This window comes from Rhinolophus hipposideros (genome assembly GCF_964194185.1).
Source record: "Rhinolophus hipposideros genome assembly, chromosome: 8".
Taxonomy (NCBI): domain Eukaryota; kingdom Metazoa; phylum Chordata; class Mammalia; order Chiroptera; family Rhinolophidae; genus Rhinolophus; species Rhinolophus hipposideros.
Window position 1 is genome coordinate 91,810,109 of NC_138054.1, and position 27,264 is coordinate 91,837,372.

The window sequence follows — 27,264 nt, forward strand, 5'->3', positions numbered from 1 at the left end:
ATGTGAGCTTGACCGTGAGCAGTGAAGCTCCCCGTATCTGGCCCCCCCTGGGTTCCGGGTCACGCCCCTGCCCTTCCCTTCCCGCATCTGGAAACCATCGCCATGCGCGTAAGCGACACCGACACCCGCGCCCAGGCCTCGGGTTTCAGGGGCGGCAAGGCGGCTCGGGTGACAGCGCTGCGCCTGCCCTATTGCAGCTGCCTCCCGCTAAGCCCAGCCTGGGAGAGTAGGGCAGGAGGCAGCGGGGCCAAAGGCCGAGTTACCCGGTGGGGGCTGTGCCCTGCCCCACCCTCCAGCCCATTCGTCCCCGCGGTGGCCCCGGACCCTCCAGGCCCCACCTGACCCGGCTCACGTTGCAGGAAACGGGACACCGCAGGATTTGTTTTCTGGGCCAGCCCGCCCCCTAGGCGCCCCCTGCAGCCCTGAGGCGCAGACACCACGACCCTGCTCCAGTGGCGGTCAGGCAGCCCTGCCAGGGGGCTGGGGGCGCTGCGGGAATACAAAGGGCCCTTTGTGGAGCAGTCGGGAGTCTGCGGTCTGGCACGCACACACCCGGGAAGGGCACTGGGACCCGGAGTTCTGGTGCTCTTGCTCAGCGGAGAGGAGGGGGCATAGGTCGGCCACCTGTGCTGTGGCTTTGAGCAGGGCCCAGAAGCTTGGTGGAGTCAAGTCCCCAGGGCCTCAGGCCCCTGAGTGCCTCTCCTGGGTCCCCACCTTGTGGAGATGAAAGGGAACCCGACTGAGAGCTTGGTCTGAGGTGGCATGAAAGGGTGCAGGTGGAGAAGCTGTGCAGGCCGCCTCCCTCCCCTCCTCCGCCTGGTAGCCTTGTGACCTGGGTCACCTGAGCGAATTGGTTACTCAGCTTGGCCCTGGAGTGGCTTGCCTTGGGCCTGAGAGAGAACTACAAGCTTGGGGCCCCACAGGACCCCTAGAGGACTGTACCCCATATTCAACTACCATACTCAGGTTGCCCCCCACCTCTCAGATCAGCCTTGCTCTGTCCCGTTGGCCAGTACCCCAGAGCCTCCCTGCCCAGGACTCTCAGAGCTGTCCAGATCAGCCCTCTGTCCCTGCCCCTGCTCCAGAGCCTCAGACAGGATCCCAGAGGCCCTGCCATCCTGGGCACCTTGCACTCAACATGCCTACACTGCACTCCTCTTCTCACAGGCTTGCTTCTGCCCCAGGGCTCCCATCTCAGGCCTGGCCCTTCCATCCACCCAGGACCTCAAGCTCCAAACTGGGAAGTTAGCCTCCACTCACCGCTCGCTCCCTCAGCCCTGACTGAGTGCCAAGTCCTGCCTAGTGCTCTCGCCTTGCCTCCACCCTCCTCCTGGCCCTAGTCGTCAAGCCACACCTCTTGTATCTCCCACCCGGAAGATACCCCCCTTTGGGAGGCATTCTCCACCTGAGCGCAGGGCCCGCAGGCATGTGTAGGTCTGTGCCCCGGCAGTTTGCATGTATTCTCTGCTGACTCCATGACTGCCCTGCCACCCTGTGCAAGAGATGGCAAGGACCCAGCTCCCGGAGAGGCACAGCTGTCTGGGTATATATTCCTTCCCCTTCCCCTGCCCCTGTTCCTAGTTCCCCAGATGCCAATGGCTTTATCTTTCTCATCTCCCTGTCCCCAGTGCCCAGCCTTGAGCCCCCATGGGGCTGGCCAGGAATGTAGACTCTTGAACAGGCCTCTGGCCCAGGGACCCCCCAGCCCTGTGCCTATGAATAAGGCAGTCCTTGGCTTCTACTGCCCCCCATCATCCCAGGTCCGGTGGGGGCTCACTACCTCCTTCTTGAAGGCCTGGGTCTCCACATGGCGGAGTTTGCTCTTGGTCTGCATGTAGATGTCAGCTGCGTGAAGCCCCACAGGGGGCTTGGGAGCTGGGTAGCCCGGTGGGGGTGGGGGCAGCTGGGTGCCCGGGGGTGGGGGTGGTGGAGGGAAGCTGGGTGGTGGCGGTGGCGGTGTGGCTCTCTCCAGCTTGTCTTGGGCCAGGCTCAGCTCTGGGCTCAGCATGTCCACGTAGCTCTGGATATCTGCAGCTCTGGTGCTGGGAAGCCCTGGGGGAAGGAAGGCTGGGTTTGAGAGTTTGCAGAGACACTGTCCCCCAGGACTGAGACCCTCTACTGCCTGTAAACAACTTGCCTAGGGGTGAGGCGGACTCGGGCGCAGCACAGCCTGGTATGGCCCCACCCTCGCCCTGGCCCTGCCCTCCCCCAGCCCTGCACTTGTTTGTGAAAGACCACAGGCTCCAGTTTGGAGGGAAAGCACCAGGGGGCTTTGGGCTCCAGGGCGTGCCTGCAGAGCAGGGCCACCTGGAGGGTGGAGGGGCCCCTCCTCCGGACAGGTGGCAGGAGTATGGATGGCCACACCCAATCTGCAGGGCACCCAGCCACCTCTGAAGGCTACCACCTGGTGGCATGAAGGAGGCATTGCAAGTGGACAGACACCCATTCTGGGGGTGTGGTCAGAGTGTGTGCATGCGTGTCAGGCTTCTGCCTGAGCGTTTGTGCATTTGTATATATTTGTGTACACATGCTTCTTTGTGTTTAGGGATGTGTTTGTATTTGTGGACTTGAGGTGTGTTTGTGTGCATACCTAGAGTATGAAATGGAGAGTTGTGTGCCTTTGTGTAGTGTAGGCACGTGCATGTATCTGCATAGCTTTGCATGTGTGTTCATACATGTATATTGTGTGTACACATGTACACGTGTGCACTCTTGCATGTGGGGAGGCGTGTGTAGGTCTGGGGGCCGTCTGTGCATGCATGACAGGATATTGAATCATATGCAGGGCACATGGGTTTTGTCAGCGGGAAGGCTATGTGTGGATGGACATGTACTCTGTGTCTGTGATGGCACACACAAGCATGTGTGTCACCTGTGTCTCACCAGAACCAGGGTCCCTTCCTTGTGACCTGGGCAGTCTCTAGTGTCCGCTGTGAGCAGGGTGAGCCTGGGGCTGGCCCTCAGGACCCAGTGGTCTGGCTCCAGTCTGTTCCTCCTCCTCCCTCTTCCCACCTGGCCCACTCACCACATGGGGGGCGCCGACCCTTGACACTGGACTGGCTAGAAGAGCATGAGTCGTAATTGGAGAGGCTGCTGGTGGGTGAGCTGAGGTCAAAATTCAGCGGCTGGACAGACATGGTGGTATTGGGCGAGGACATGCCTGAGTCAGGCTGCTTGGTTTCCAGCTCAGCAGATGGATCCCGGGACAGCACGCGGTGCTCCACGCTCTGAGCAGAAGGAGGGGAGGCCATGAGAACAACCAGACCGAAGACCAGCACACGCTGGGCCAGGGTCTTGCTCAGGCGTGCCCTCGCTGTGTGACCGCCAAGCCACTGCCCTTTCTGGGCTCCCTCCCCCATCATGAGTGGGTCTTTCAGGCTCTCCCAAGGCTAAGATTTAAGCCCAGCCCCCAGTTGTAGGACCACGGGTTCCTGGGAAATTCCTACCCCTGCCCCTCTCTGCTTAGGAGGGTTGAGAAACTGACAGAAGACGGGGCCCTTGGCTGGACCCCAAGGGGAAAACTGAATGGCAGCAGCCTATTCCTTCCTCATTGATGGGCAGAGGCCCTGGGCTCCAGTGTTTCTGTAGGGAGGGGACTTGGCTCTGTAGCTGGTAAGAACAGTTGAAGCAGCTGGGGGCAGGGGAGGGGTGCAGGGCCCCACAACTTGCAGGCAAGACTGATCCCCCATTAATTGGCTAGCAAGCCCTGTCTCTCCTGGCCTAACTGGGCAAATCCCAACACCAGCCCAGTTCCTGTGTCCTGAAGGGGCCCTTGGGGAAAGGGTGAGGCCTGGGGTGGCCCAGCTGAACTAGGTGGGCAGCCCAAGCTGAGGCTGCTGCCAAGTGAGCCATCCCCCACCACTGTCAGTGCCCCTGCCCACAGGCCTGACCCTCCTGGCACGGGAGCGGGCTGGGGTGGGGGCCCTGCTTACGTTGCCCATGCTGGCCCTGCTGCCGGCAAGCCTGCTCGCTCGCTGCTTCTGCCCAGGCCTGCTCCTCCCTGCACCATGGCCCCTCCCTGCCCAAGAAGTGTCACAGGCCCCCCGGGAGGGGAAGGCAGGCCTGGCACCGGGTAACAGCTCGGCAGCCATGCTCATTGGCCCACAATTAGGGGCTCTGTGGGACTGCTTGCCTTTTCTGGGCCAGCATTCTCTGTGGCTAGGATCTTTCACTGCTGCTGGGCTCGCCTGGGTGAGGGGCCAGGGCCCGGACTCCACCCAGTTCACGGAGACCAGCCCTGCCACCCACCCCATGAGCCAAGGGGAGCCATAGGAGCTGGGATTGGAGGAGCGGCAGCTGAAGACGTTTTCTTGGCTGACAGCAGTGGGCACTGGGAGTGCCAGGCCTGACCACGTGGATAACAGAGGTTAGGGACATGGGCTCTGTAGCATGGGACAATGACTTCAAATTTTACTTCCCTGGCTTACTAGGTAGCTACATGACCTTGGGCAAGTCATTTATCCTTTCTGTACTTGAGTTCCTTCAAGTATAACAGTACTGCTTGCTCCACTAGGTTACGAAAAAGACTTTAAAAGTTAGTGAAGTGCCAGGGCATGATAAATTCCTACGTGTCAACTCTTAGTATTAATTTACTGTGAAGATTAACTGAGATTACACCATAAAGCACTAGGCAGGGTACTTGCCAGAGTCAGATTTCAAGGAATGGTGCTTATTGCTGGCAGCTAGTCAGGAGGGGATGGGGGTGGGGAGGGGGGAACTGGGACTCTGTGCCACTCCTCCCCCCCCCCCCCCGCAACAGAATCACAGACTCTCGCAGCTGGAAGGAATTTACCTCTGGCGCAGAAATGCCCTTCACGGTATTTACCCCTGCTTGTATACTCTGTTGACAGGGAGCTCACTATCTGTTGGACCACTACTCTCTCTGGGTGGCCCTTTCTGGGGGAAATTCCTCCTCTGGACCAGGTGCACTCTCTGACCCTTGGGCCTTGCTGTGCTCTGGAGTCCCCAGAACCAGGGTACCCCCATGTGCTCACAGATAGGGCAAACAGCACTCTAGGCAGCGGGCCATCCCACCTTCTCTTCTCCAGGCCTCATTTTGCAGCCCCTCTCACTGTCCTTCTGAAGGCCCCTGTGGGGCCCTCCCTCTTGCCCCAAAGCAGGCATTGCACCAGATGAGGCAGAACCCTGAACTTGGAGCCACCCACATCTGAGCGCAAGTCGCAGTGGGTTACTTCATGGCTGTGTAATCATAACAAAATAGTTTAAAAAACAGTAACACACGTTTCTAGTTATGAAGTAGCCACGAGTGAACATATAGTGTAGTGGTCAAGAGAGGTGGCTCCAGGCCAGGCCGCTGGGCTCCATCATTTAATAGCTGTGTGACCTTGGGTCTCCCCGAGACTCAGTTTATCCATCTGTGAAATAGGGACACTACCAGTACCTACCTCAGAGGGTGGTGGTGAGAATTAAATGAGCTGTCCATGTGGACTGTGGTCAGCTAAATGAACTGGGCTGTTCCCATTAGTGCATGCCTTGTGACTTCTCTGAGCCTTCGTTCTCATCAGGATGACGCTAGTCCTCCTACCCTTGGTCTTTTTGCCTCCACTCCTCACTGGTCAGTGGTCTGAGCTGAGAGGTCATGTGGGGTAATGGTCTAAGGCCCTTACTCTTTGTGTGACCTCAGGCAAGGGGTTTCACATCCTTGAATCTCAGCTTCTTCGGTGGTAAAAGGGGTAACAACACATACCTATGTAGGGAGGGTGGGGTGGGGTGGGGGGTGAGATAACGCGGGGAGCAGCGCCCAGGTGGTACCAGGTTCTCCACGGTGCGCAGGTAGCGGGTGCAGTGGCTGTGGCCATTGTAGTTCGAGAGGTCGGCGGCCGTGTACCCATCGCGGTCGCGGACGTCCAGCTCCGCGCCGTTCACTACTAGGATCTGGCAGCACTGCGGGGGCACGCAGTGAGCACTCCTGGCAGCTAGCCGGGCCCCCGGGACGCGAGCCCAGACCCCAGCGCCAGGGCCCGGCTCTACTGAGAGTGGCGCCGCCCTTCCCGCCCAAGGCCCGGCCCCGGCCCCGCCCCCGGCCCGGCCCCGCCCCCCGCCCCGCCCTCACCTCTAGCTCCCCGTTTTCAGCCGCGTCATGCAGCGGCGTCCCGCCCCAGAGGTCAGCCGAGATCTCGCCGCCGTGTAGCAGTAGCCAGCTGAGCACTTTGGTGTGGCCGCGGCTCGCCGCAAAGTGCATGGCCGTGGCGCCGTCCTTGTCCTGCTCGGACAGGCTCACGTCGGTGCAGCTCACCTGGGCGGGAGGGAGCGAGGGAAACAGGGACTGGGGCTGGGCGCCAGGTCCCTCCTGGTCCCACCCCCGTCCCTTGCAGGCTTTGTCCCCTCCCGAGCCCTGCCCTGTCTCCGAGCTCACCAGCCACACGATGACCGGGCTGTGGCCCATCTGTGCCGCGGCGTGCAGAGGGGTCATGCCGTCGTGGGCGCTTATGTGCGGGTCCGCGCCGCACTCCTGCACCAGGTACTGCGTCACCTCTAGGTGGCCCTCCTGGCAGGCCAGGTACAGGGGCGTGGCACCGTTCTTGGTTTGGGCATTCACTCCCCTGCGGACAGGAAGCACTCACTGAGGCTGTCAGCACCCGCCCCCCTCTAAAAGCCTGCTTGTGCCCCTCGCCCGCTTTTGGGGAGCTCTGGGGGGCTGGCAGGGTAGGTCTGATAGGGCCTAGCCACTAGGCCCAGGTGTTTCTGAGTCCCTCTGCACTCAGGCCTGTGCCAGCCTCCCTCAGGGGGACCCTCTGGCTTGCCCCCTCCCCCAGCAGCCTCCTTTCTACAATTCACATCTGACTGGGCTAGTCCTTGCCCTCAGTAAATAGCCCACCTTTTTACCAAGGTCTACAAGGGCAGGTGACCTGGACTGGCCCTTCCTTTCCAGCCACACTGACACTAAGTACCCACACCTGCTGTCTGCACTCTATGCCTTTGATCATGTCCCGCCCTCCCCCCCCCTCTGGAATGCCCTTCCCTCCTTCTCCCTCTTTAAGACAGTACAGATGCCTGCTTGCCCTCATTCTTCCAGGCAAAGCTGACCTTTCTCGACTCTGCCCCATACTGCCTTGGGCCCTCTCCATGGACACCTGTCATGCCTGGTTGACCATAACTAATTTTGCCTCCTCCCTCCCCCAGAAGACTGAGTTCCCTGGGGACAGAGTGGTAGGGTTGTCAAGCAAAACACGGGATGCCCAGTTAAACCTGAAAATCAGATAAACAGCAAATCATAGTTAAAGTATATCCCAAATATTGCATAGGATATACTGAAACATGATTTGTTGTTTATCTGAAGTTAAAATTCAATTGGCTATCCTAGTTGTTTTTAATGTGGCCATCCTGCACGTGGCCACCACTTACTAAGCACTTCCGCGTGCTGTGATATTAGCAGGCAGATTCACTCTGAATGCCCTGACTTAGGTCCTCCTGTCATTCCCATTGGCAGAGGGGCAGTTGAGGCTCAGGGGCTGCAACAAGCCTAAAGTCACACAGCTGGCAAGTGGCATGTGAGTGCACATCTTTCTGTGTGATACAGCACCTGGCACACAGTAGGCATGCAGGGAGTGAAGAGAGGGCATTCCGTCCCTTCACTCCCTGGGACTTCCCTAGGGCCTAGTGTGGAGCTGTCACCGCCCCTCATCCCTGTTCCCTAGCTCCCACAGAAGGGTCCTAACTGGGAAACAGGGAACCAGCCCCATGAGATGGAGTGCTGCTGGGAGATAGGGAAGCTGGCCTGGCCAGTGGCTAAGCCTCAGTTTTTCTGACTTCACAACGGGTGCAGACAGCCCAGGGTGCAGTTACCAGAGTCAGCCACAAGGTGGAGCCACAATCTAAGCTCAGACCCAAGAGCTGCCCACTGCCTGCTGCCCCAGTGACTCTAAACTCAGGGTAGGTGCTGCGTCCTACCGTGTTGGATCAGCCTTCTGTGCCCCAGGAAGTGCAATTCTTTGTGCAACTTCACACCCTCTCACCCATCTGTCTCCGCCATCTATCCACTCACTTCATCAATCACATGCTCCATCCACTCCCTCCGCCCTCCCTCATCCAATTGCCAACACCTCTGTCTATTAACACGGGCACCGGGCCGCCCATTCCTCCTCTATCTGCCCTCTCACTCAACCTCTTGTCACCTCCACCATGACTTGTCCCCTCCCTCTCACCACCCCAACTTCCCAGCTGACTTCTCCTTGTCCCTAAAATCCTGGCCCCTGTCCACTACCCTGACCCCTGACCCAGGCCCCCACCAAGCACCCAGTCCATGCTCTCTTCTTCCTCCTGATGTGGGCAGCCCCTCCCCAGACGCACAGCTGCCATTTGCTGGGGATAATGCTGAGCCTGGAACTTCACACAGTTGGGCAGGAATACGGACCATGTCTGGATGCCCGCCGTTACCCCACCCATGTCAAGGTCAGAGTGGAGCCTACGAGCCGGTGCTGCATACGGAGGCAAAGACCATGGACCCTCCTCTCCTCAGGAAAACACTGGCTCAGGGCCACCGGCCTCCACTCCCCAGTGCCAGCGGCGCCCCCCCTCCCACACACACACATTCACATGCTGGTGCGTCAGTAACAGCCTGTTCAATATTTCATGACCGACACTCAGTGGCCTGAATTATTCACCCCGTAACCAAGGCACGGGGTCCTGGGGATTGGAGGCTAAGGCTGGAGGAGGCCACCACCCAGGGCCCATTGGGCTCTCCCTGGGCATGCCCAAAAGAATGTACCCAGGTGCAGGCCCCAGATCTGCCAGGAGCCCTGCCCTCCCAGCACCTCCTGCTTGGCAGGTATCCATGACCCAGGGGTGCCCAGCCAGCCTGAGAAGGTCTGAGAAAGTCTGAGAAGCTGTCACAGAGCAGGACCCAGGCAGGAGGCGTGGTTGTGCCCACAGCCTCCTGCCTGGACACTGGTGGGCACTCCCAGGTAGTCCCCAGTACAGGGTAAGTGCTTAAGAAATGTTTCAGCTTATCACCGTTACTATTAGTATTTCAGCCTTGGCACTCATGACCCCCATCGTGGAGTCACAGCTCCAGCCTGGGAAACCCCAGGACACGGGGCAGATACGATGATGCGCCAGGGTGGGAAAGGGGGTCCCAGCCTTGTTACCCTCTTCTACCTCAGCCTGAAGGCAAGAAGGATGGCTATCCTCATGCTCTCCGGGAAGAATTATGAAAATGTGGATGAGCATAAGGAAATAAATGAATGGATTTAGATGGAAATATGAATTTATAATAGTGATAATAATAATTGATAATACTGATAACAGGTGCCATTTATCGAACAATCTCTCTGTTCCAAGCACTGTGGTGAGCATGATACACATTCTCTCATCTCATTCTTGTAAAATGACCTTATGGAGTAGGTGTTAGCATTGCTTCCCTTTTATAGATGGGGAAACTGAGGCACAGAAGGCTAAGATCACTTAATCAGAGAGTGGTAGAGAAGGACCTGGCTGTGAAAAGGACATTGGGGGCCAGCCCGGTGGCTCAGGTGGTTAGAGCTCCGTGCTCCTAACTCCGAAGGCTGCTGGTTTGATTCCTACATGGGCCAGTGGGCTCCAACCACAAGGTTGCCAGTTCAACTCCTCGAGTCCCGCAAGGGATGGTGGGCTCTGTCCCCTGCAACTAAGATTGAACATGGCACCTTGAGCTGAGCTGCCTCCCGGATGGCTCAGTTGGTTGGAGCGCGTCCTTTCAACTACAAGGTTGCCAGTTTGACTCCTGCAAGGGATGGTGGGCTGTGCCCCCTGCAACTAGAAAACGACAACTGGACCTGGAGCTGAGCTGCGCCCTCCACAACTAAGATTGTAAGGACAACAACTTGACTTGGAAAAAAGTCCTGGAAATACACACTGTTCCCCAATAAAGTCCTGTTCCCCTTTAAAAAAAAAGAAGTGAAAGGAGATACTGGTACCCCAGTGTGTTTAAAAACAAAAAAAAGGACATTGGCTGAGCACCCCCTACCCAAGCTGCACCATGGTCTTGCCTCTTGTCTGTTTGGCTTCTCAAAGCCATCCATCCACTGAGGACAATATTCATCCATGAGGCATACTTGGAGAGCCCTGAGCATGCACCTGGTGTCATGTTGTAGTTGTACTTCGGATCCCTCCTCCCTGTGCCTCTGGGGGGAGGCTCTGCTGGCCTGGGGTATCCAAGCACGAGTCACTGCCTAGAGGAGAGGGACCTCTGGTCTCGGGACCCACCCAGCTCCAGCCCATTAAGTTCCAGCCATGGTGACTGCCTCGGGGCTCCCTGCCCCTGGGCTCAGCCTCTGCTCACCACCCTGACTCTGCAGCTCCCTGCACAGGGCCCTGGAGAGTTCTTTCCTCCCGAGCCTCAGTTTCCACATACGGCAAATGAGCATCACAATTGTCCAGCCTCTCCATGCCTCTTGTGAGAGAAAGGAAGGGGAAGCTTTGCAAAGTTTCACGTTTTCTCTGAGGGAAGGCGGGTCTGGCTTTTTTTGTGTGTGTGCCGCTGTCACCTCCTGACCTGCCACCCCCCTCACCCATCTTCTGGGCCGGCCACGCTATCAAACCTGGCGGTTTTCCCATCCTCCTCTGATGTGGCCACTCCCTAACAGGTGTCACACCCCCTCTCCTGAACACCTGCTCCTGCTAGCTTCCCAGACAAGACTCAGCAGCCTCAGTGTTCTGTGCTGGACCCTCAGCTCCCTCCCGACAGACCCCCCCAAATGTCGGGGTGTGCTAGCGCCTCCTTTCTAAGTGCATTCTCCCCTGGTGAGGTCATCTACTTCCCAGTGTCAGAAGCCACCTTGCCCCAATGCCACACATCTCTTCAGCTTGGACCTGGAGTCTGCATCCGGCCCCCACATGGGCCCACGCGTCTGTCTATGCGTTGACCAGGCTTCTCGAAATTTCTGTGCCTAGAACAGACCTCTCCATTTCTACCTCAAGCCCTCCCCCCACCTTGCTGTCCGGGTTTCAGTAAAGAACACCAGCCACCGTTCTCCTTGATCCCAAGCCGTAGGGGTCTTTGGAGACTCTTGACCCTTGACCTACCCCGCGGTAAGTCTGTAGCTCCCTAGCAACATGGGATGCTAGAAAGAGTTCGTTGGAAATCTCTGTTCAAGGTTGGTGCCAGCTTATTGTTACTGTTGCCACAAGGAACAAGGAGTGATCTGCCCACAAAACCTGACTCAGGTCCAGCAGCGTTTTCAGTGCCCCTCCCATTGCCAATAATTTCTGCCCCAAGGGAGGACAGAAAAGGGCTGCTACCCAAAAGGATTCGATCTCATTGTTGGGAAAGGCTGCTCTGAACAGAAGGTCACGCAGCTTCGGCAGCTCTCCCTCTCTTGTCCTCCAATCACCTCCTGGCTTACTTGAAAAGATCCCACATTCAGGAAGAAATGCAACCTGATCTGAGGAAGGTTCTAGAACCGTTCTAGGCACCATGCTCCCATGCCAGATCTTTGTACGGCTGGCCCCTCTTCTTATTCAGCTCTCAGCTCCTCAGACAGACCTTCCTTGAATGCTTCAATCTAAAGAACACCCTCATCACTTTCTACCAAACGACCCTATTGTCACCTTATAGCACTGGTCACTCTTGAATTGTCTTGTGCACTTTTCATTCATTCCAGGGGCACACACATCACAAGGCTGCCACATGCCAGGACAGGCAGAGCAGTGAAAACATCAGGAGCTGGCTCTCTCAGAACTCAGTCCCACCGGGGCTGCCAGGTGGCAAACCAACACACACGTGAGCAAATAAGCAAGAACCTCTCTGAATGAGGTGGTGTCCCCCGTCTGTCTCCTGTTCATCCCCTGAAAGTCAGCTCCGTGAGGCTGCAAGGGCCTGCTACATCCCTGGCACTGATGGGGTGGGGGGCACCCAGGATGTGCTCAGTAGCTACTTGTTGAATGAAACAATGTGGGAGGGAGGCAGATGGGCAGCCAGGCCAGGAGCTTTGTGATGATGCTTCCTCTCACCTGGCTTCAGCTGCTAGAGCAGGTTAGGTGCACCTGTCAGACGGGCCCAGGGAGGCTGGGAAGGGCGTGCTGTCTGAGGTCACATGCAGTGAGCAGCAGGCAGAGCTGTACAAGACCCAGGATTCCAGACTCGTCATTCATTCAACAAATATTACTATGTGTCAGGCACTGGGCATACAGGATGGGGAAGACGAGGTCTGCTCTCGTTAGTCAGGGAGATAGGTGGTAAGAGAATGCACAGAGACGTAGAGAATGTAATGCCAGGTAATATAAGGCAGGAAGACGGGGAGGAAGTGTGTGTTGTGGGGCGAGTTACAATCTAAAGGAGGCTCAGGGCAGGCCTTGCTGAGAAGGGGAGCCGGAGCAAGGACCTGAAGGGGAGAGAGGCTCTCTGGGGAAGAGTTCCAAGTGGAGGGAACAGCCAGTGCGAAGGCCACAGGGCGCTGGCCTGTTGGAGCAGCAAGGCCAGGTGGGACAGAGTAGGTGATAAGGGAGCAGCTGGAGGTGAGCTGTGGGGGACCAGATGGAGAAGGGCCTCTGTGCCATTGTATGGAAGTGGCCTTCCCTGTCAGTGAGCGGGGAGACTGGTCCAGCGAGCTCACCGGCATTATCAAAGGCAGAGGGAGCCGGACAGGAAGAGGGCAAGGGCTGCGGCTGGAGAGCAGCTGGCGCCCTGGTGACCTGACAGGACAAGGAGCTACTGGTGGAGGTAAAGGTTGTCCCCACGAAGAGGGGCTTCTCCTGACTCCACCAGGTCCCTCCTTTCTCAGAGCATCCACCCGGGCCAGGGTCCCCCGTGTGGACATGCCAGCTCAGGTTCTTCCCCAGGCACTGATGCCCAAGTGACCTTAACAAACACCCAGGGTAGACCTGGGGCGTGGTCACTGAGGATGAATGAGGCTCCGCAGCCTGTGGCAGAAACAGGTTCCCGACAGGGAGGGGGCAGCCCCAGGCCCAGACAGAGACTCCAGTCTTCTAAGGGGGAGCTGAGCCATAGGCTCTGGTGTTTCCTAAGGGGTGAGCAGCTAGTTTTCCTGCTCAAGGTTGCGGGGTGCCTGAACCCCTCCGGCTGGCCTATGGGAGCAGCTAGGCTCCACGAAGCTTTGCACTAAGGAAGGAAAACAGGGATTTCCAGCAAACTTGGAAGGTTCTGAGGGATTAGGATCTGGAACAAGAGTGGGAGACAGACCCAGCGAAGGGGTGCAGTTTGACTAAGGCCGCATAGTGAACCGGGGGACCTCGGTCACTCAACTTGCTTCTCTGAAACACCCTTTCTGTGTCTGTCAGCTCCATGAAGCAGGGGTATTTGTTTGGTTTATTCACATGTCCCTGGGACTTAGAATATTGTCTGGCACAGAATAGATGCTCAATAAACATCGGTTGAATGAGTCAATCTATAAAATGGGTTGATTATAAAGGTACTACCTAGGATGATTGTAACGCTCAGACTACTGCTTGGTGCCATGCTTCCAGTTAGCACTCAGCAGGTAGGAGCTGTTCCGAGTTTATCCTGACTTCTGGCCAGGGCACTTTCCAATCTCTGTCCTGGGGCAGGGTTGGCCTCGGGCAAAGAAGGCACCTGCAGGGAGCTGGAGTTGATACAAATCTTTGGGCAGACTGGTTTTCCAGCTCTTTGTGATTGGCAGAGCGTGGGGCCTCCAGGGAAGGAAGAGCCCCGAGCCCCACCCCCTACTCTCCCCAGCCTCAGCCTTGAAGCTCATGCCAGGGCTCCCAGCTGAGCTCCAGGCTTCCCTCCTACTGCAGGGGGAGATATTTCCTGGGTCCCAGAACCCTTCCAGCAGGATGGTCAGGAGCTCTAAGTGCTACCTGCTCTCACACTTCTTAGTTTGACCTGACTGGTTCCCCTCCACCAGCCACTGGTGTTCCTGGCCAAGAGCGATGACCCTCCCAACTCCATTTTCCTTACACCCAGGGTCCGAAATGGCCCCAACCCAGCTCCCGCCAGCCTCTGTGCCTCCAGCTTAGGGACCCTCTTTCTGCAGGGAGATCAGATGGAGGCTCCCCACGGGGCAGTAGCCCCCAAGGTCACTGTGGCAATTCCTCTGCCTCTGGAAGGATTTGCCCAATAGACCGGACAGACTGGAGAAGGGGTGGGTAGGTGAGTGCAGGGTGTTCCTGCAGTCTCAAGCCCTTTCTGACACCCCAATATGCAGCCTGACATAGCGGAGCCCTCCCCTGAGGCCACCCAGCTCCCCTTCTCCTCCAGCAGCTTGTCATTGGCATGGCCCAAGGCCACCACCCACTGCCTCCTGGGTGGGATCGAGTTTCCCACTGGTAGGGCTGGGAGCCCTTCCTCCCTCTCCCGCCCACCAGGGAGAGCTGAGCCCTTGTGAATAATTCACAGGCTTCACAGCAGGCCCGGATGGCTCACGAGAGCAGGGGTGATGGGGAGCGGCAGGCTCTGGAGCCAGGCTGCCTGGGTCCTCTGATTGTGCCCTGCAGCCTAGGGCAGCCCACAGCCTCCCCTCCCCAGCGCCCTGCCCTGGGGCTTCCAGCCTTGTGGAGGAGGAGTCTCCACCCCCAAAGTAGCAGGCTAAGTGGACAGGGGTTTCTACCTCCCCTGCAAGCAGACTCCACCCCAATTCCCAGCCACTCCTCCTGCCTGAGTCCAACCTGGCAACCACACAAAAGTGACCCCTTATCAGCCAGGTCACACACCACTGCAGGAACGGACCTGCTGTCCACCTCCCTGAGATTCATGGCGGCCTCTGGGAGGGGCTGGCAGCTCATCAGCCCAGGCCATCTGGCCAGAGTCCACACTCGGCCCAATCACGGCTAGTACCTGGGGGGGGCCAGGGTCCCCAAGGCCAGAGTCTTTCTAAGGCTGGGGTCCCAGTCCATAGAGTGGGACTCATGGCTTATCTAGGCCCCAGGTTTCTCCCTGAGGAGGGGCTCAGGGGCCAGCCAGGGGTTCCCCCCACACCCTTCCCACCTCATTTCCTCATCAGCATTTCCAGGGTGGTCTCAGAGCCCCCTCAGTTCACACTCTTTGGGCTACGTTGGCATCACCACCTTTTTGGGGCCCATTGTGTGTGATGGGGAAGGCTGGCCGGTGCAGGAGGGTGACCACAGCCCTTCCCTCCCCTCTCAGGACCTCTGGGTCTTCCGTGTTAACAGAAGCATGAGAATGGCCATGGTGGGGGTGGGGGCATGTCACAGGCGCTGCTCCCCAGCCCAACCCCTAAGAGTCTAACTCGGGAGTCTGGGATCACGCCCCCCAGCGGTGCTGCTGGTACCAGGTTGGGAGCTTGTTCTTGAGAGTCTCGGGGGCCTCCCACTCTGAACCCACTGACTTGGAGTTGAACCAAGCTCTAGCTTGTCCAGAAGCAGAGAATTCACATGAAAGTGGTACCAAGTGGCCCCTGGCAGGGATGGCTGTGAAGAGAACCCCTGGCCGCGGGGTGGGTGGGAAACACACCTGCTGGTCTCCCGCTAACCAAACCAGGGGACCCCTTGCTTAGTGAGGTGATGGCAGCCGTCCCGGGGTCTTAGGGCTGCCTTATTGCCACACCAGTGTGCCTGGGCCCGAGAAACTGCCGGCCGCAGCCACAGGGCCAGGCTGGCCTCCTGCCTGCTCCCTCGTTGCCAGTGGCCCTGAGGCCCCCTCAGGAGTGAAGCCAGTGAATGGACCTCTCATCTGGTGACTGCTATCCTCCTTAGTCTGTTGCCACTTATGTCCTACACACCCACTTAGATCGACAACGGTCACTGGTCAGAGCCACCATCTATCAGGTCCCAGAGGCCACTGGTGTCCCACTCCAGACAGGGTCTGGGCGGCTTTCCCCCAGGGCTCTTGGCTCCCTTCGGCTATACCTAAGACCTGGTTCCGTCCCTCCCCCAGGATCCCCCGTGACTCCCCTGCTCTGCATTGAGCCCCATTCTTCTACATGCCCCCACCCCACCCTGTGGAGCTGCTTTCTCAGGCCAGCCACTCAGGCTAAATGCCCCCAGAGGTCTGGGAGCCTCAATTGTGGGAATGGGCTGAGGGGCCACAGGAAATGATAAGCTGCTCCTGGCGACGGGGCTGCGGGGCTAGAGGTGGGGTGTGGGTATGGGGGCTCCCTTCACTCCTGGATAATTGCCATGCTCTTCCTCCACGGGCTTCTTGGGGGTCTAGGAGATGCTCCCATCTCTCACCCCCCCCGCCCCATTTAGAATAGTCTTGCACATTAGCACAGGCCAGAGCGAGCGGGAGCCACCTGCCACAGGCTGGTGAGCACCCTGGAGGGGAGTAGTGACCTCGGCCTGTGTGCCCAGCCTCCCCGGTGCAGCTGCGTGCTGGGAGTGTCTGCTTGCAGGGCTCTGGGGCAAGTGGCTGAGGGCAGCCGCCAGGAGGGGCGAAATCTCGACTTGTGTAGGAGCCATCACTTCCCTGCCATGGTGATGGCTCCTACAGACACGGTCACGCCCCTGGAGTGCTGGAGGGGCCTGGCACACTTCAGGCATCCCCAGGGCCCACCGCCCCCAGAAACCCCCTAGGAGGGGTGTCCTTACTCAGGGTGGTGCCTGATGAGAATCCTCAGGGAGGGAAAGTCTCCTTTGGCGGCAGCATAGTGGACGGGCAGGGCGCCCGTGTCTGTGGCCATCGTGGGATCCCCACCGCCGTGACGCAGCAGCCAGTCCACCACCTCGGGGTGGCCGAAGCGGGCAGCCAGATGCAGGACTGTGGCACCAGAATTGTCTTTGTCCTGTGGAACGAGAGCCCATTAGTCCTAAAGTCTTATCTCTGGCTTAGGCCATTTCCTGCATCACTCCAGCCACTGGTGCAGTTCTATCCTCAGGCCCCTAACTGCCCCTTTGAACCTCAGTCCATAAGCTGACCACCATGCCATCCATGGTGGGCATTCTGAGAACTGCAGCTCATGACTGTGACGTGCTCCACAAAGTAGGCTTTCAGGACGCGGCACCCTTGTCATTGTTTTAGCTTCTGGCCCAGTGCCACCATGCTTGTTACCCAGGTGCTCCGGGAACACCTGAATGAGCAAATGAGAGCTGCTGGGCCAGGAAGGGTGGGCTGCTGAAGCTGCACCAGGCTGGCATCAGGATTGTGGGGGCGTCCCTGTGTCCAACCCTTACCCCCGCCCTCTCCTCCTCCCCAGGTGCCACATGGAAAGAGGCCTCCAGCTTGGTACACCTTCGTCAACACGATGTCAGTGCAGATAACTGCCTCCCCCAGCAGACTCCCTGCTCCCACACTGGGGAACAGGCTGTGTTCTTGCCCTGTAGAGGCAGTGGGCAGGGCCTGGGCAGTCAGCCAACGGTGGTAGGTGTGGGCTACAGGCAGCCCCTGGAAGGGGCTCGAGCAAGACCCCCCTTCCAGGCACTCCATAGGGGGCAGGCTGACAGTCTGGCCCAGAAGGGCTGAATGTGTCATCATCCAGGGACACTCAGGTGTGTGTGTGCCATGGGAGGAGGTTGGCGGGTGCTGCTTAAGTGACTTGGGCAAGGAGGAGACTCACCGAGAACCCAGAAGTTGGGACTCAGAGGCTGGATGGTGAGTTTGGGAGAGTGCGCACGGGTGCTAGAACAGAATGGGCTCCAAGTGCCAAGCACCTGGGATGGCGAAGGGGGCAGGGAGCTGGGCCAGAGCACGGGGAAGGGTTGGAGCAGTAGTGAGAGGTGGGCACGGTTTACTAGAATCAGGGAAGTAAAGCCCCTCTGCCCAGAGAGGGCCCTGGGGGACAGGTGTGGCTGAGGCAGCTGTAGGAGAACATCTGAGGCTCCTGTGAGAAAAGAAGGCAAAGAGTGGACGGAGGGTACGAGGCCCAGGACACAACCAGTAAAGTCGTATCAGGCTATGGGGGCAGGCAGCAGGCAGGCTGGCTGTGAGAAGGAGGCAGGGGGCACAGCGTGAGGCAGAGTGTAAACAGCTCAGGAAGCCAGGGACCATACCGAACACCCAGGCCCAGGTAGGACCAGAAGCCTGGTTCAATCTGTCTCTGAGCCCAGGGGACGGGGCTGGCTAAAGGTGACCCTGACAGGACCATGACTGAGCCCAGCTCTTGAGAAAGGCCCTCAATCCCACTGGCCTTGGGGACTGGGGGTCTGAAGCTCCAGGGGGTCCCATTGGCTCTGGCTTCTGGGTGGGGGTGACAGTAAGAAGAGGACCCCAGGCCTATGGGCTCTGGCCTGTCCCTGAGGCTCCAACAGCTGTGTAGACCCCAGGAGCCTCACATGCTGTGGCCTGCGCCCTAAATCTGCTTATCTCTCCAGGCTAAGCAGGGGCAGGATCGAGGTCACCTCCCCCCCCCACACATACACTTCCACCCCAGCACCGAAGCCTGCTGGGCTGAAGGTGGAAGAATTGATAAGCGGGGCACAAGGCCGCCTGCTCTTCCTCCCCCTCTGCAATGGTTACAGAGGCTTCCAGCCAAGGCAGGACACCAGGACCACAGAGGCATGCCACCTCCCAAAAGAGTGGGCATGACCATGTGCCAGGAACTCTGATAACAGAGCCAGCCAGGAGATAAGGGGCTGGGCCATCTCCCAGGAAGGGTGGAAGGGAGGCCTTGCCATCCTGAGGGCGAAAGAGGGGGCGGGGACCTGGCATCCTTAGGGCACAGCCAGTGGGCTCAGCCGCCCCTGCCTCCTTCCACATCCAGTGAACCCAGGGGTCTTGTTAAGTAGAAAATCACTTCTGATTCCTCCCTCCACTGACTTTCCCCAACAACCAGAATATCTTCTGATTTCCTACCTCCAGCCTGTGAGGCCCTCTGGGACCTGGGTCTGGTGACTTCTCCCACCCTCACCCCACTCCAAATACCTCCTTGCTGCCTCTGCAACACCACAAGGACGTGTATGCCTTGGGGCTTTGCCTGTCTTGTTCCCTGTACTTGAACTATCTAAACATCAGTGAGTCACTTCTCATCAGCCAGGACTCCCCGCAGAGGTCACTCCTCAGAGGGGCCTTCCCCGGCCACTTTGCCCAAGCAGCTCCCTGACATTCCCCATCGCATGGCCCACAGTACCTAATGGCACCTGCTTTACTTTTTGGCCTGTGGGTTTGCTGTCTGTTGCCCCAGTGGACTAGCAGCTCCAGGAGGACAGGGAAACTGCTGAGTCCCCAGGCCTAATACCTGTTGGGTGCTCTGCTCTATTTCCAGCAGGAGAGCTGCACATCAGGGCCTGAGCTGCCTCCTCCTCCAGCTCTGGGGGGCCAGGCTACACCAGCCTGGGGGCCACTTAGTGAGACCAGATGGGGTCTTGGGTCAGGAAGATTCAGGCTGGGCTGGAGAAGCAACTTGGCAGTGGGAGGCCGGAAGGGGCTGCCATCTGGGAGTCGGGTCAGGTCCTGGGCGGCCTCCATTTACCAGGCCCAGCACCCGGCCCCCACGCCCCTAGCCTTAGGGACACCTTCATGTCGGCCTGGGGTGGGCTGTAGGGCTTTGCCCACCTCCCCACCCCACAGACCTGATCCTGGAGGCCCTTAGAGCTCCGGCCCACTCTCCAGGACTCAGTGCTTTGCCTCCCCACCCACATATTAAATACTAGCCTAGTTGAACCCCATTCTCTTCTGCTTCCCGGTCACGTGGGTGCTCTTCTAGGCAGTAGCCAGGGCTTGAGGGGGCATCTACCCCAGCACCCAACCCTGGAGCCCATCTCACCCAGAGCCCTTTGGAAGGAGCTCCAAAGCAGACTCAGTTGGGAGGTGCCCAACCCCACCCACCCTTGAGCCACGGCGGGACAGGGGTGTTCCGGGCCAGAACTCTCCTGGGGAGGGAAGCCCAGGGCGGCCAGGGAGAAGCTCAGACCCACCTGCGCTCTGCAGCCGCCCTGCGAGAGAAGCCACTGCAGGCAGGCGAGGTGGCCAGTGGCGGCGGCGTCGTGGGCGGCCGTGGCGCCATTGCGCGCGCGGGCCGCGGCGGGCAGGGCGGCCTCCTGCACCAGGAAGCGCAGACAGTGCAGCTTGCCGGCGCGGGCCGCGTGGTGCACGGGCAGCGCGTCCAGCGGGTCGCGCAGCGTGGGCCCCAGCAGGCCCGCGGCGTGCAGGGACTTCAGCACGTCTAGCTCGCCCTGTCGTGCCGCTTGCAGCGCCTGCTCGAGGGCCATCGTACCGCCCGCGGCGCCGCGCCCCACGCTCAGCGCGCTCCCCGGGGCGCCATGCGCCTGTCCTCGGGCCCGGGAGCAGTGCGCGGCGCGGCCGTCGGGGCCCTGCGGGTGGGAGGCGGAGCGAGCGGCTGTCCGCCGGGTGTCCGCTCCGCACCGCCTCGCGCGCTCCGCTCCGCCTCCGCCGCGCTCTGGACCCAGGCCCCCAGGGCACCGGGACTAAGCCTCGGGCCCGCCCCCCGCGCCGCCTCCGTCCCGCCCAGCGCGCCCGTCGCACCGCCCCGGGGATGGATGGCGGCGCCGCGGCCGGGACTCCGGCGACAGAGGCAAGTGCGCGGAGAGACTTTTCTCCTAACTTAACCTCGCGTAAAAATGGAGACCCCAGAGAGCGGACAAACGGGCTTGATTTCGAGAGCCACCCAGGCGCTGCGTGCGGAGCCCGCGGACAGATTCATTTCAAACCGGTGCCCACTACGTGCGTTCCAGGCGCTGGGGACACAAACGAGCAAAACATGATCTCAATTCCAGAAAGTGACAAGCACCATTAGAGCAGGAATACAGGGTGACAGGGAATGAGTTATAGGAAGCTATGAGGGTGGTCAGGGCAGGCTCCCTCTGAGAAGGCGCCCTGGGCTGTGTTTTGGGTGGTAAGAAGCGGCATTCCAGGCAGGGGGCCAGCGGGAGCAGGCCTAACCAGTCCCCAGGGGCTCTGAGTCTAGGCCCCAGTGGGTACAACAGGTGCTGGGCTCTCAGACCTCCTGAGACCCTCAGGCCCCAAGAACTGCCCTCAGAGCCTCCAGCAGGGAGGGAGGGAGAGGAGGAAAGGAAGGGAATGCTGGTCTAGAGGGGGTGAGTTCAGGAAGTACTCAGAGCTGCTGTCTGAAGTGAGGGGAGTTAGCTGTGAGCTTGAGGGCCTGGGGCTGCCACATGGAGAGAAAGGAAAACAAGGAGGTTGGTGGGGAGATGCCCCAGAGCAGTCACCAGGAGAAGGGGGCCAGGACCCCTCCCAGAGGACAAAGGAAGGCCCTGGGAGGGCAGCAGGCCAGGAGAGCACACGTGGACCAACCACCCCGACTGCGTTGTGGGAAGCCCTTCCTGGGAGCTGGAGGGAGACACAGCGGGCTGGACAGGAAGAGCTGCCAGAAGCTGGGGGCTGCGTAGCTGTGGGAGGGCAGTCAATACATCCTGCGACCTTGAAACAGTCTGTGCCGTTCCTTTCCTACCCCCTCCCTCCCTCCCTACTCTATCACTGGAGCTCCAAGAAGGACTGGCCCTGGGCTCTTTCACCCAGTGCCTAGCTGGCCCACACAGGGCAGCGCTGAAATGCTGCAGTGAAGCCGCTTTCAGGAACAGTGGGAATCCTAGTGTAGGACTCTATGGCTGCCTCAGATGCCATTCCCCGGGCTGCCACCTGGTGGCGCCATGCATGTTGGCCTTCTGAGCTCCAAGGCACCCTGTAAACCAGAGCTACTGTGCCTGCGTATTAGAGTGGGTTTCCAGTGACTTAAACCCGGCCAGACCGGCCTTGTTCCCTCCATGGGACCTGTGGCCACTGAAATCTGGGTCCCCTACCGCGTGGTGTGCAGACAAGGGGAGGGATGAGTCTTATCTTGGCCACCTCTGTACTTTGGCTGGCTCTTGATGCCCATTGGAGCGGCCCTTCTGCAGCCCAACAGCAGACGCACCCTGAAGCCTGCAAGTGGCAGGGGTGCTGCGGAGACAAAGAGGTGAAATGGCTTGTCTTGTGCAAGCCCTGTGCCTCCTCCATGACTAAAATCATGTCCTGCAATTCAGGTCCTACACTCACTCCCAAGGTGGCTTCCCTGGCCCTGGACACCCTCATCTGTCACATGGTTTTGTCATTTTGGGAGCCGCACACTGCTTCTATGGCATTAGGGAAGGCAAGAGGTCCTTGAGCCCCTCCCTCTGCTGATGGGGACATCTCCATAAAAGTCACGTGTGAACACCAGTCCATGCTGATCATCTTCTGAGACTCCTTAAAGGACACCGTTCATACTCAGACAAAGAGCCAGACTTTCTCTGGCCTTTCTGAGCTCCACGACTCCACCAGGTCCTCCCCCAGCAGCCTTAGGGAGCCCATACCAGCAAAGACACATTTATGGAAGTTCTATGGCTTACCAGGCATATTTAATTCCCACAATTATACTAGGAGTCAGGTACAACCAGTATCCCAATTTTAAAGCTGGGGAAACTGAGGCACCGGGAGGGTTTTTTTTTGTTAGTTTGTTTTTAATGTATCTTGCTTGAGGTGGCACGAATGGGAGGGGGCAAAAGTCACACTGTCCGACGCTGCTGTGCTTTCCTTCCCTCTGCACCTGATTTCCCTCTGCCCATTGCACCCCCGCTGCCTCCTACACTCCAGAAGTCAGCTTAGGGTCTCTCACTCCTGTCATCCCTCTGCTGGGCTCAGGCCATCTGCCAGTTATGTAGAAAGTGTCTGTTCAGACCTCTCCCCCCACCCAAGGGCATGGACCAGGAGTGGAGTGTATCCTCACTTTATCCTAGGTGCCCCCAACTTCCCTAAACCATGAACCTCCACACCCTGCCCACTCAGTTGTCTTGCCTAAGTTCTCCAGGTTATAAATGACTCCTTCCTTCAGGTAAACAGCAACCACATACCCCCAGGGTCCTTCCATTGAAAGGAATGGTAGGTTAGCTGGTCAATTCCTCACAGCAGAAGGGGAATGGAGAAGAGAATTTAAAAATCTAGGGTAACTGGCACTGAAAAGGGAGTTTGTTCCCCTGCCCTCAAGTCTTTAGATGGTGGTCCACAGGCATGGAAGGGGGTGTTCTAAGAGGAACCTTCCTCCCCAGCTCCTTCCCCCAAGAGTCAGTATGAGGGACTTCAGCAAGGATGCAGATGTTGGTGCAGGGTGGGCTTGTGGGCACAGAACTGAGTGAGCCAGTGTGTGTGGCTGGGGTGACAAGTGGGACATCAGCAAGTGATCCTTAAAGTTCTTTCCCCCCAACCCTTAAAAAATTAATTACCTTGGAGTGGGCTGGCCCATAGTTACCCTAGACTCAAAGGTGCAAAGGGGACCGGAGCTCAGGCACTCCGAGGCCCTGCTAGCCTAAATGTATTGAATGATTCATCTTCATAATTAGTACTGTTATGGGGGTTAATAGAGGTGGGGGCCGAAAAGCACCAGGCCTTGCGTTTTGCACACAGAACGTGCTCCATAAATGGTGGCCAGTTGGCCCTTTGCGTGCCAGACAGGGACGGGTGGCCCCAGCTGCCTCTCGCCCAGGCTGCTCGGAGCCCCTTCTTCACGGGCAGGCTGGTCTTCTAGGGCCCTGACTGGGAAGCACGCGGCGGGAGGACTTGGGGCGAGTTGCGGGGCGGGGGGTGAGGGGTGGGGTGGGGTGGGGAACAGTTCAGCACCCTGGACAGCGCTTTCTTGGCTCCGCCCCACGGCGCGTCCTTCAGGCCTGGCTGGGTGGGTCCACCCCCCATCCACAAGTGGGTCGGCCAGGCAGTCCGCAGTGCTGTCCGCCAGGGTGGCCGTTGCCCCACCAGCCGGTTAGGGGAGGGTGGCCCCGAGCAGATGGGCGGGGGACGCCCAGCCAGTTTGCTGCAGCAACCGCCACGCGGCGAGGAGGCGGGCCCGGCGGCCGCTGGGGCCAAGGCTAGCAGCGGTGAGCCCGCACGCGGACCGCCCCGCTTGTCCCGCGGGTGGGAACCGAAGCTGGAGCCAGTTGAAATGAAAATGAGCTCCGAGTGCTCGTGAGTTGCCTGGTCTTCTCTGAGCCTCAGTTTCCCCATTCAAAACCGAGGACAGGGAACCAGATGACCCCTAACTCGAAGAGCTTCCAGGAGACGCTGTGGGGTCCTAGAGCCCTGGCCAAGCAGCCCAGCGACTGGGGCCTAGTCCAGCCTTAGCCAATTCCCAGCGGCCACAGCCTGAGCAAGTTGAGATTTCTCCCTGGGCCTCGTTTTCCCCTTTCTGCCCAGACGGTCTGCCGCAGAGCAACTGGCAGTGCGCGTCCCTTCCGGTGGTAGAAACCCACGTGGGAGCTCCTTGAGTCCTGGGCCTGGGGAGTCCTGCCGCCACCGGGTCCTCTGCCTGAGTCCAGGGTGGGGTTCCGAGGGGAGTTCTGAGTGCGGATGAATGAAGGGCGGCGCTGGACAAGGAAGGACCGCAGGCTGAGCAAGGCGAGGCCTGGCCCCACCCGTACGTTTCCTGCCCGCCAGGTCAGAGCAGCGACGGCCGTGATGGCGCCCACACCCACCCCTGGGGGTGCGCGAGGGGCGCCCCGGGCCCGCGACCCCGCCGCAGATGGGACACAAAGGTCCGGAGCGAGATCCCTGGGGCTCTGCGGGCCTCCTCCGGCCCCCACCCCCTGCAGGAACAAAGGCGGGAGGTGGCACCCGCAGGCGGCCTGACTCCGCGGGGCGGGGCGGGGCGGGGCGGGGAGGCGACGCCGCCGCCTTAAAGTCGGGCTGCGGGCGTGGCGCGCTCTCCACCCGCGCGGGCTCTGGCCGCGCGCTCACCCGACCTCCCTCTGGGTGTCGGTCTCCGCTCCGCGTCTGGCAGGCACACGTCTCCCACTCGCCAAGCCGGCGGCGGCGCCGCTTCCCCGTCGAGCATGGGGCTGCCTCGGAGAGCAGGGGACCCGGCGGAGCTGCGTAAGGTAGGGGCGGGGGCCTGGGGACTCCGGGCGGAGCGCCCCGGTAGCGCCCTGGTTTGCGACACGCGTAACCGCGCGGCCTCCGCACCCGCCCGCAGAGCCTGAAGCCGCTGCTGGAGAAGCGCCGCCGCGCGCGCATCAACGAGAGCCTGCGGCAGCTCAAGGGGCTCATCTTGCCGCTGCTCGGCAGAGAGGTGAGTGCCGGGGCACGGGGCGGCCGGGGCTAGGGCTCTCGGGGCGCGGAGCGCGAAGGGCGGGCGGGCCGGGCTGCCACGATCGCAGGAACTGGCCACGGGGCTCCACGCGGCGCCCAAGGCTGAGCCCGCGTGGGGCTGGCCGGGAGCAGCCAACCCTCCACCGGCCACCGCGCGCCTGGCACCGGGCTCCTGGTAAGGGTGCCGCGCTCGGGCAGCCGGCGGGATGTCGGTCTTGATTGTCCATTTCTCTGCGGCCGGGAGCAGAGTTCCCGCTACTCGAAGCTGGAGAAGGCGGACATCCTGGAAATGACCGTGCGCTTCCTGCAGGAGCTGCCTGCGTCCTGCTGCCCCGGGACAGCGCCCAGTGAGTGACCCCGCCCGGACCCAGCCCTGCTCCTCGCCCCGCACCCCACGCCTCATGCTCTTTTCCACCCACAGCGCCCTCGGACAGCTACCGTGAGGGCTACCGCGCCTGCCTGGCGCGCCTGACCCGCGTGGTACCCGCCTGCCGCGTCCTGGAGCCCGCCGTCAGCGCTCGCTTGCTGGAGCATCTGCGGCGGAGGGCAGCCGGCGCCACCCCCGATGGCGGGCGCGCTGGGAACTCCTGCGGCGCGCCCTCGCCTTCCCCGCCGCCCGCACCCCTGCCCTTGCCGCCTGCACCAGCCTGCAGCCCTGGCCTCTGGCGGCCTTGGTAGCCCCCTGGCTGGTCCACCGACCCTGTTGACCGCGAGGCACCTGGAGGCTGGGCAGACTGAGGAAGCTCTTGTGGCGACAGCCTTCCCACCATGAGGGATCCGCCCAGCGCCCACAGCCAGGCCGGAGCCGGTGTTGGTGATTTTTGTGGCGGACTCAATGCCAGGGGGACTCAGCTAAGGACATAAGGGGAGAAGCCCTGCCTCACTCCCACCTTGGGGGTACCTGGGCTGGAGAAGAAGGGGCAGGTGGCTGCAGGGGACGATGAAGCCCCCCCACCCCCACTGGTAGTGGCTTTAGGATTGGGCTGGCCACAGCCAACACACCTGTCCCAATGCTGGCACCAGCCCAAGGGCTGGGCCAGGAGCTCACCTGAGCCAGGTGCAGCCAGCCATCTGCTCTGACTGGTCACTGCCCCCCTAGCCCTTCTTGGGCCTGCCTCCTTGCCAGCTCTGCTTGGGAACTTCTGGGCACACAGAAGCAATGACCTGAGGGGCTCTGCAAGCCAGGGAGCCATCATTTCCACTCCTGAGCTCTCCTGCCTAAAGCCTCCAATTAAAGGGACTGGATGCAGCCAGGGCTGTATCACTGGGGGTGGGGGCTTTGCTAAGTGGTCTTGGGGAGGACTAATTTTCCCAAGCATTAATTTAACCTGATCTATGTACTAGGTGTGAGGAAGAATGAGGTTGCCCTGTGGCCTCAAGGAGGCCCAGCACAGAGACAGTGCCAATGTGAGGTGAGCAGGGCCCATGTCATGCAGCAGCAGAAATAAAAAGGATGACAGCAGGTTAAGGACCAGGAAACACCTAGGAAACACCTTTCCTCGTTTTGTCTTGCAAACTGCTCCCTGCTACTCTTTGGGATGAGTTACTGGATACAACTTGTTCTTAAGACTTTTCTTTTTTCCCCTTGGAAGCCAGGAGAGCCTGTGAAGACTTAGGAAGGGTCCTGCAGATCCCAGTCATGGGTGCCCCAGAGAAGATGGAGCACTCCTGTCAGTCGTGTTCCCATTTCATGAGGATTCGCTGGGCATTCTCAGAAGAGTGGGAGTCATCTCCCCAGCACCTAGTCCAACAGCCTGTGTGAAGGACCAGTGCACTAGGGACAAGAGGACAGAGCTGATGGAGGGGGACAGTATCACCAAATACATGATGACTTTGGCACTGATTTTGATGGCGGGATGTGGGGAAGCTGTGGGTGTTACTGAAGAAGCCACTGTTAAGACAACAGGGTGAATGAGCCCCCCCCAAGGTGTCCTGTCTACCTCCTTTCTGGGCCCAGCTGGTAAGACTGTAAGCTCCTGGAGGGCAGGCTGGGGCTGAGTGCACCTCTGTGTGTCCAAGGCACTGGACACACGACAGGTACTCAATAAACACGGAGGGCTAATGAATGGGTGATGTGACCAGACCATGATGTACTAAACCCCGGACAGCCTGGCTTTTGCCTCAACTCCCACCCCTGGGCTGCTAGATATTCACTTTGAATATCTGCTTCACCTGCGCTCCTGGGAGGACCAAAGTGGGGGAGGGTTTGGAGGTCAGGGAAGGCAGTTTCTGCTCACTTTTTCCTGTTTCTGAGAATACTCGAAGGCTGGTGACTGCTCTGCTGAGCTGCCGGGAACAAAGCGGGAAGGAGCGGCAGGTAACCCACAAGCCCACACCCAGCATGTGAGTTGGAGTTTCCCCCTTATCTCGAGGACTGCACTTCC

At 59.6% G+C, this 27,264-nt stretch overlaps 2 protein-coding genes across 3 annotated transcripts in view; one reads left to right on the forward strand and one right to left on the reverse strand.

Annotated features, from left to right (window-relative positions):
* Positions 1-20,203, reverse strand: part of LOC308500878 (espin-like) — a 31,221-nt gene extending 11,018 nt beyond the window's left edge. For both annotated transcript variants that reach the window (XM_081056397.1, XM_081056396.1), the window contains exons 1-7: positions 19,726-20,203; positions 16,465-16,658; positions 6,377-6,563; positions 6,074-6,256; positions 5,773-5,904; positions 3,026-3,227; positions 1,781-2,052 (exon numbers count right to left, since the gene is read on the reverse strand). In XM_081056397.1, coding sequence (XP_080912523.1) covers positions 1,781-2,052; positions 3,026-3,227; positions 5,773-5,904; positions 6,074-6,256; positions 6,377-6,563; positions 16,465-16,658; positions 19,726-20,019 — 1,464 coding nt within the window. In that variant the 5' untranslated portion in view covers positions 20,020-20,203. The remainder of the gene's footprint in view (positions 1-1,780; positions 2,053-3,025; positions 3,228-5,772; positions 5,905-6,073; positions 6,257-6,376; positions 6,564-16,464; positions 16,659-19,725) is intronic.
* Positions 20,204-24,506: 4,303 nt separating this feature from the next.
* HES2 (hes family bHLH transcription factor 2) lies at positions 24,507-26,944 on the forward strand. Its single transcript, XM_081055864.1, has 4 exons — positions 24,507-24,669; positions 24,765-24,860; positions 25,128-25,227; positions 25,302-26,944. Exons 1-4 carry the CDS (start codon positions 24,625-24,627, stop codon positions 25,556-25,558), a joined length of 498 nt encoding a protein of 165 aa, XP_080911990.1. The 5' UTR covers positions 24,507-24,624; the 3' UTR covers positions 25,559-26,944.
* The last annotated feature ends 320 nt before the right edge of the window (positions 26,945-27,264 follow it).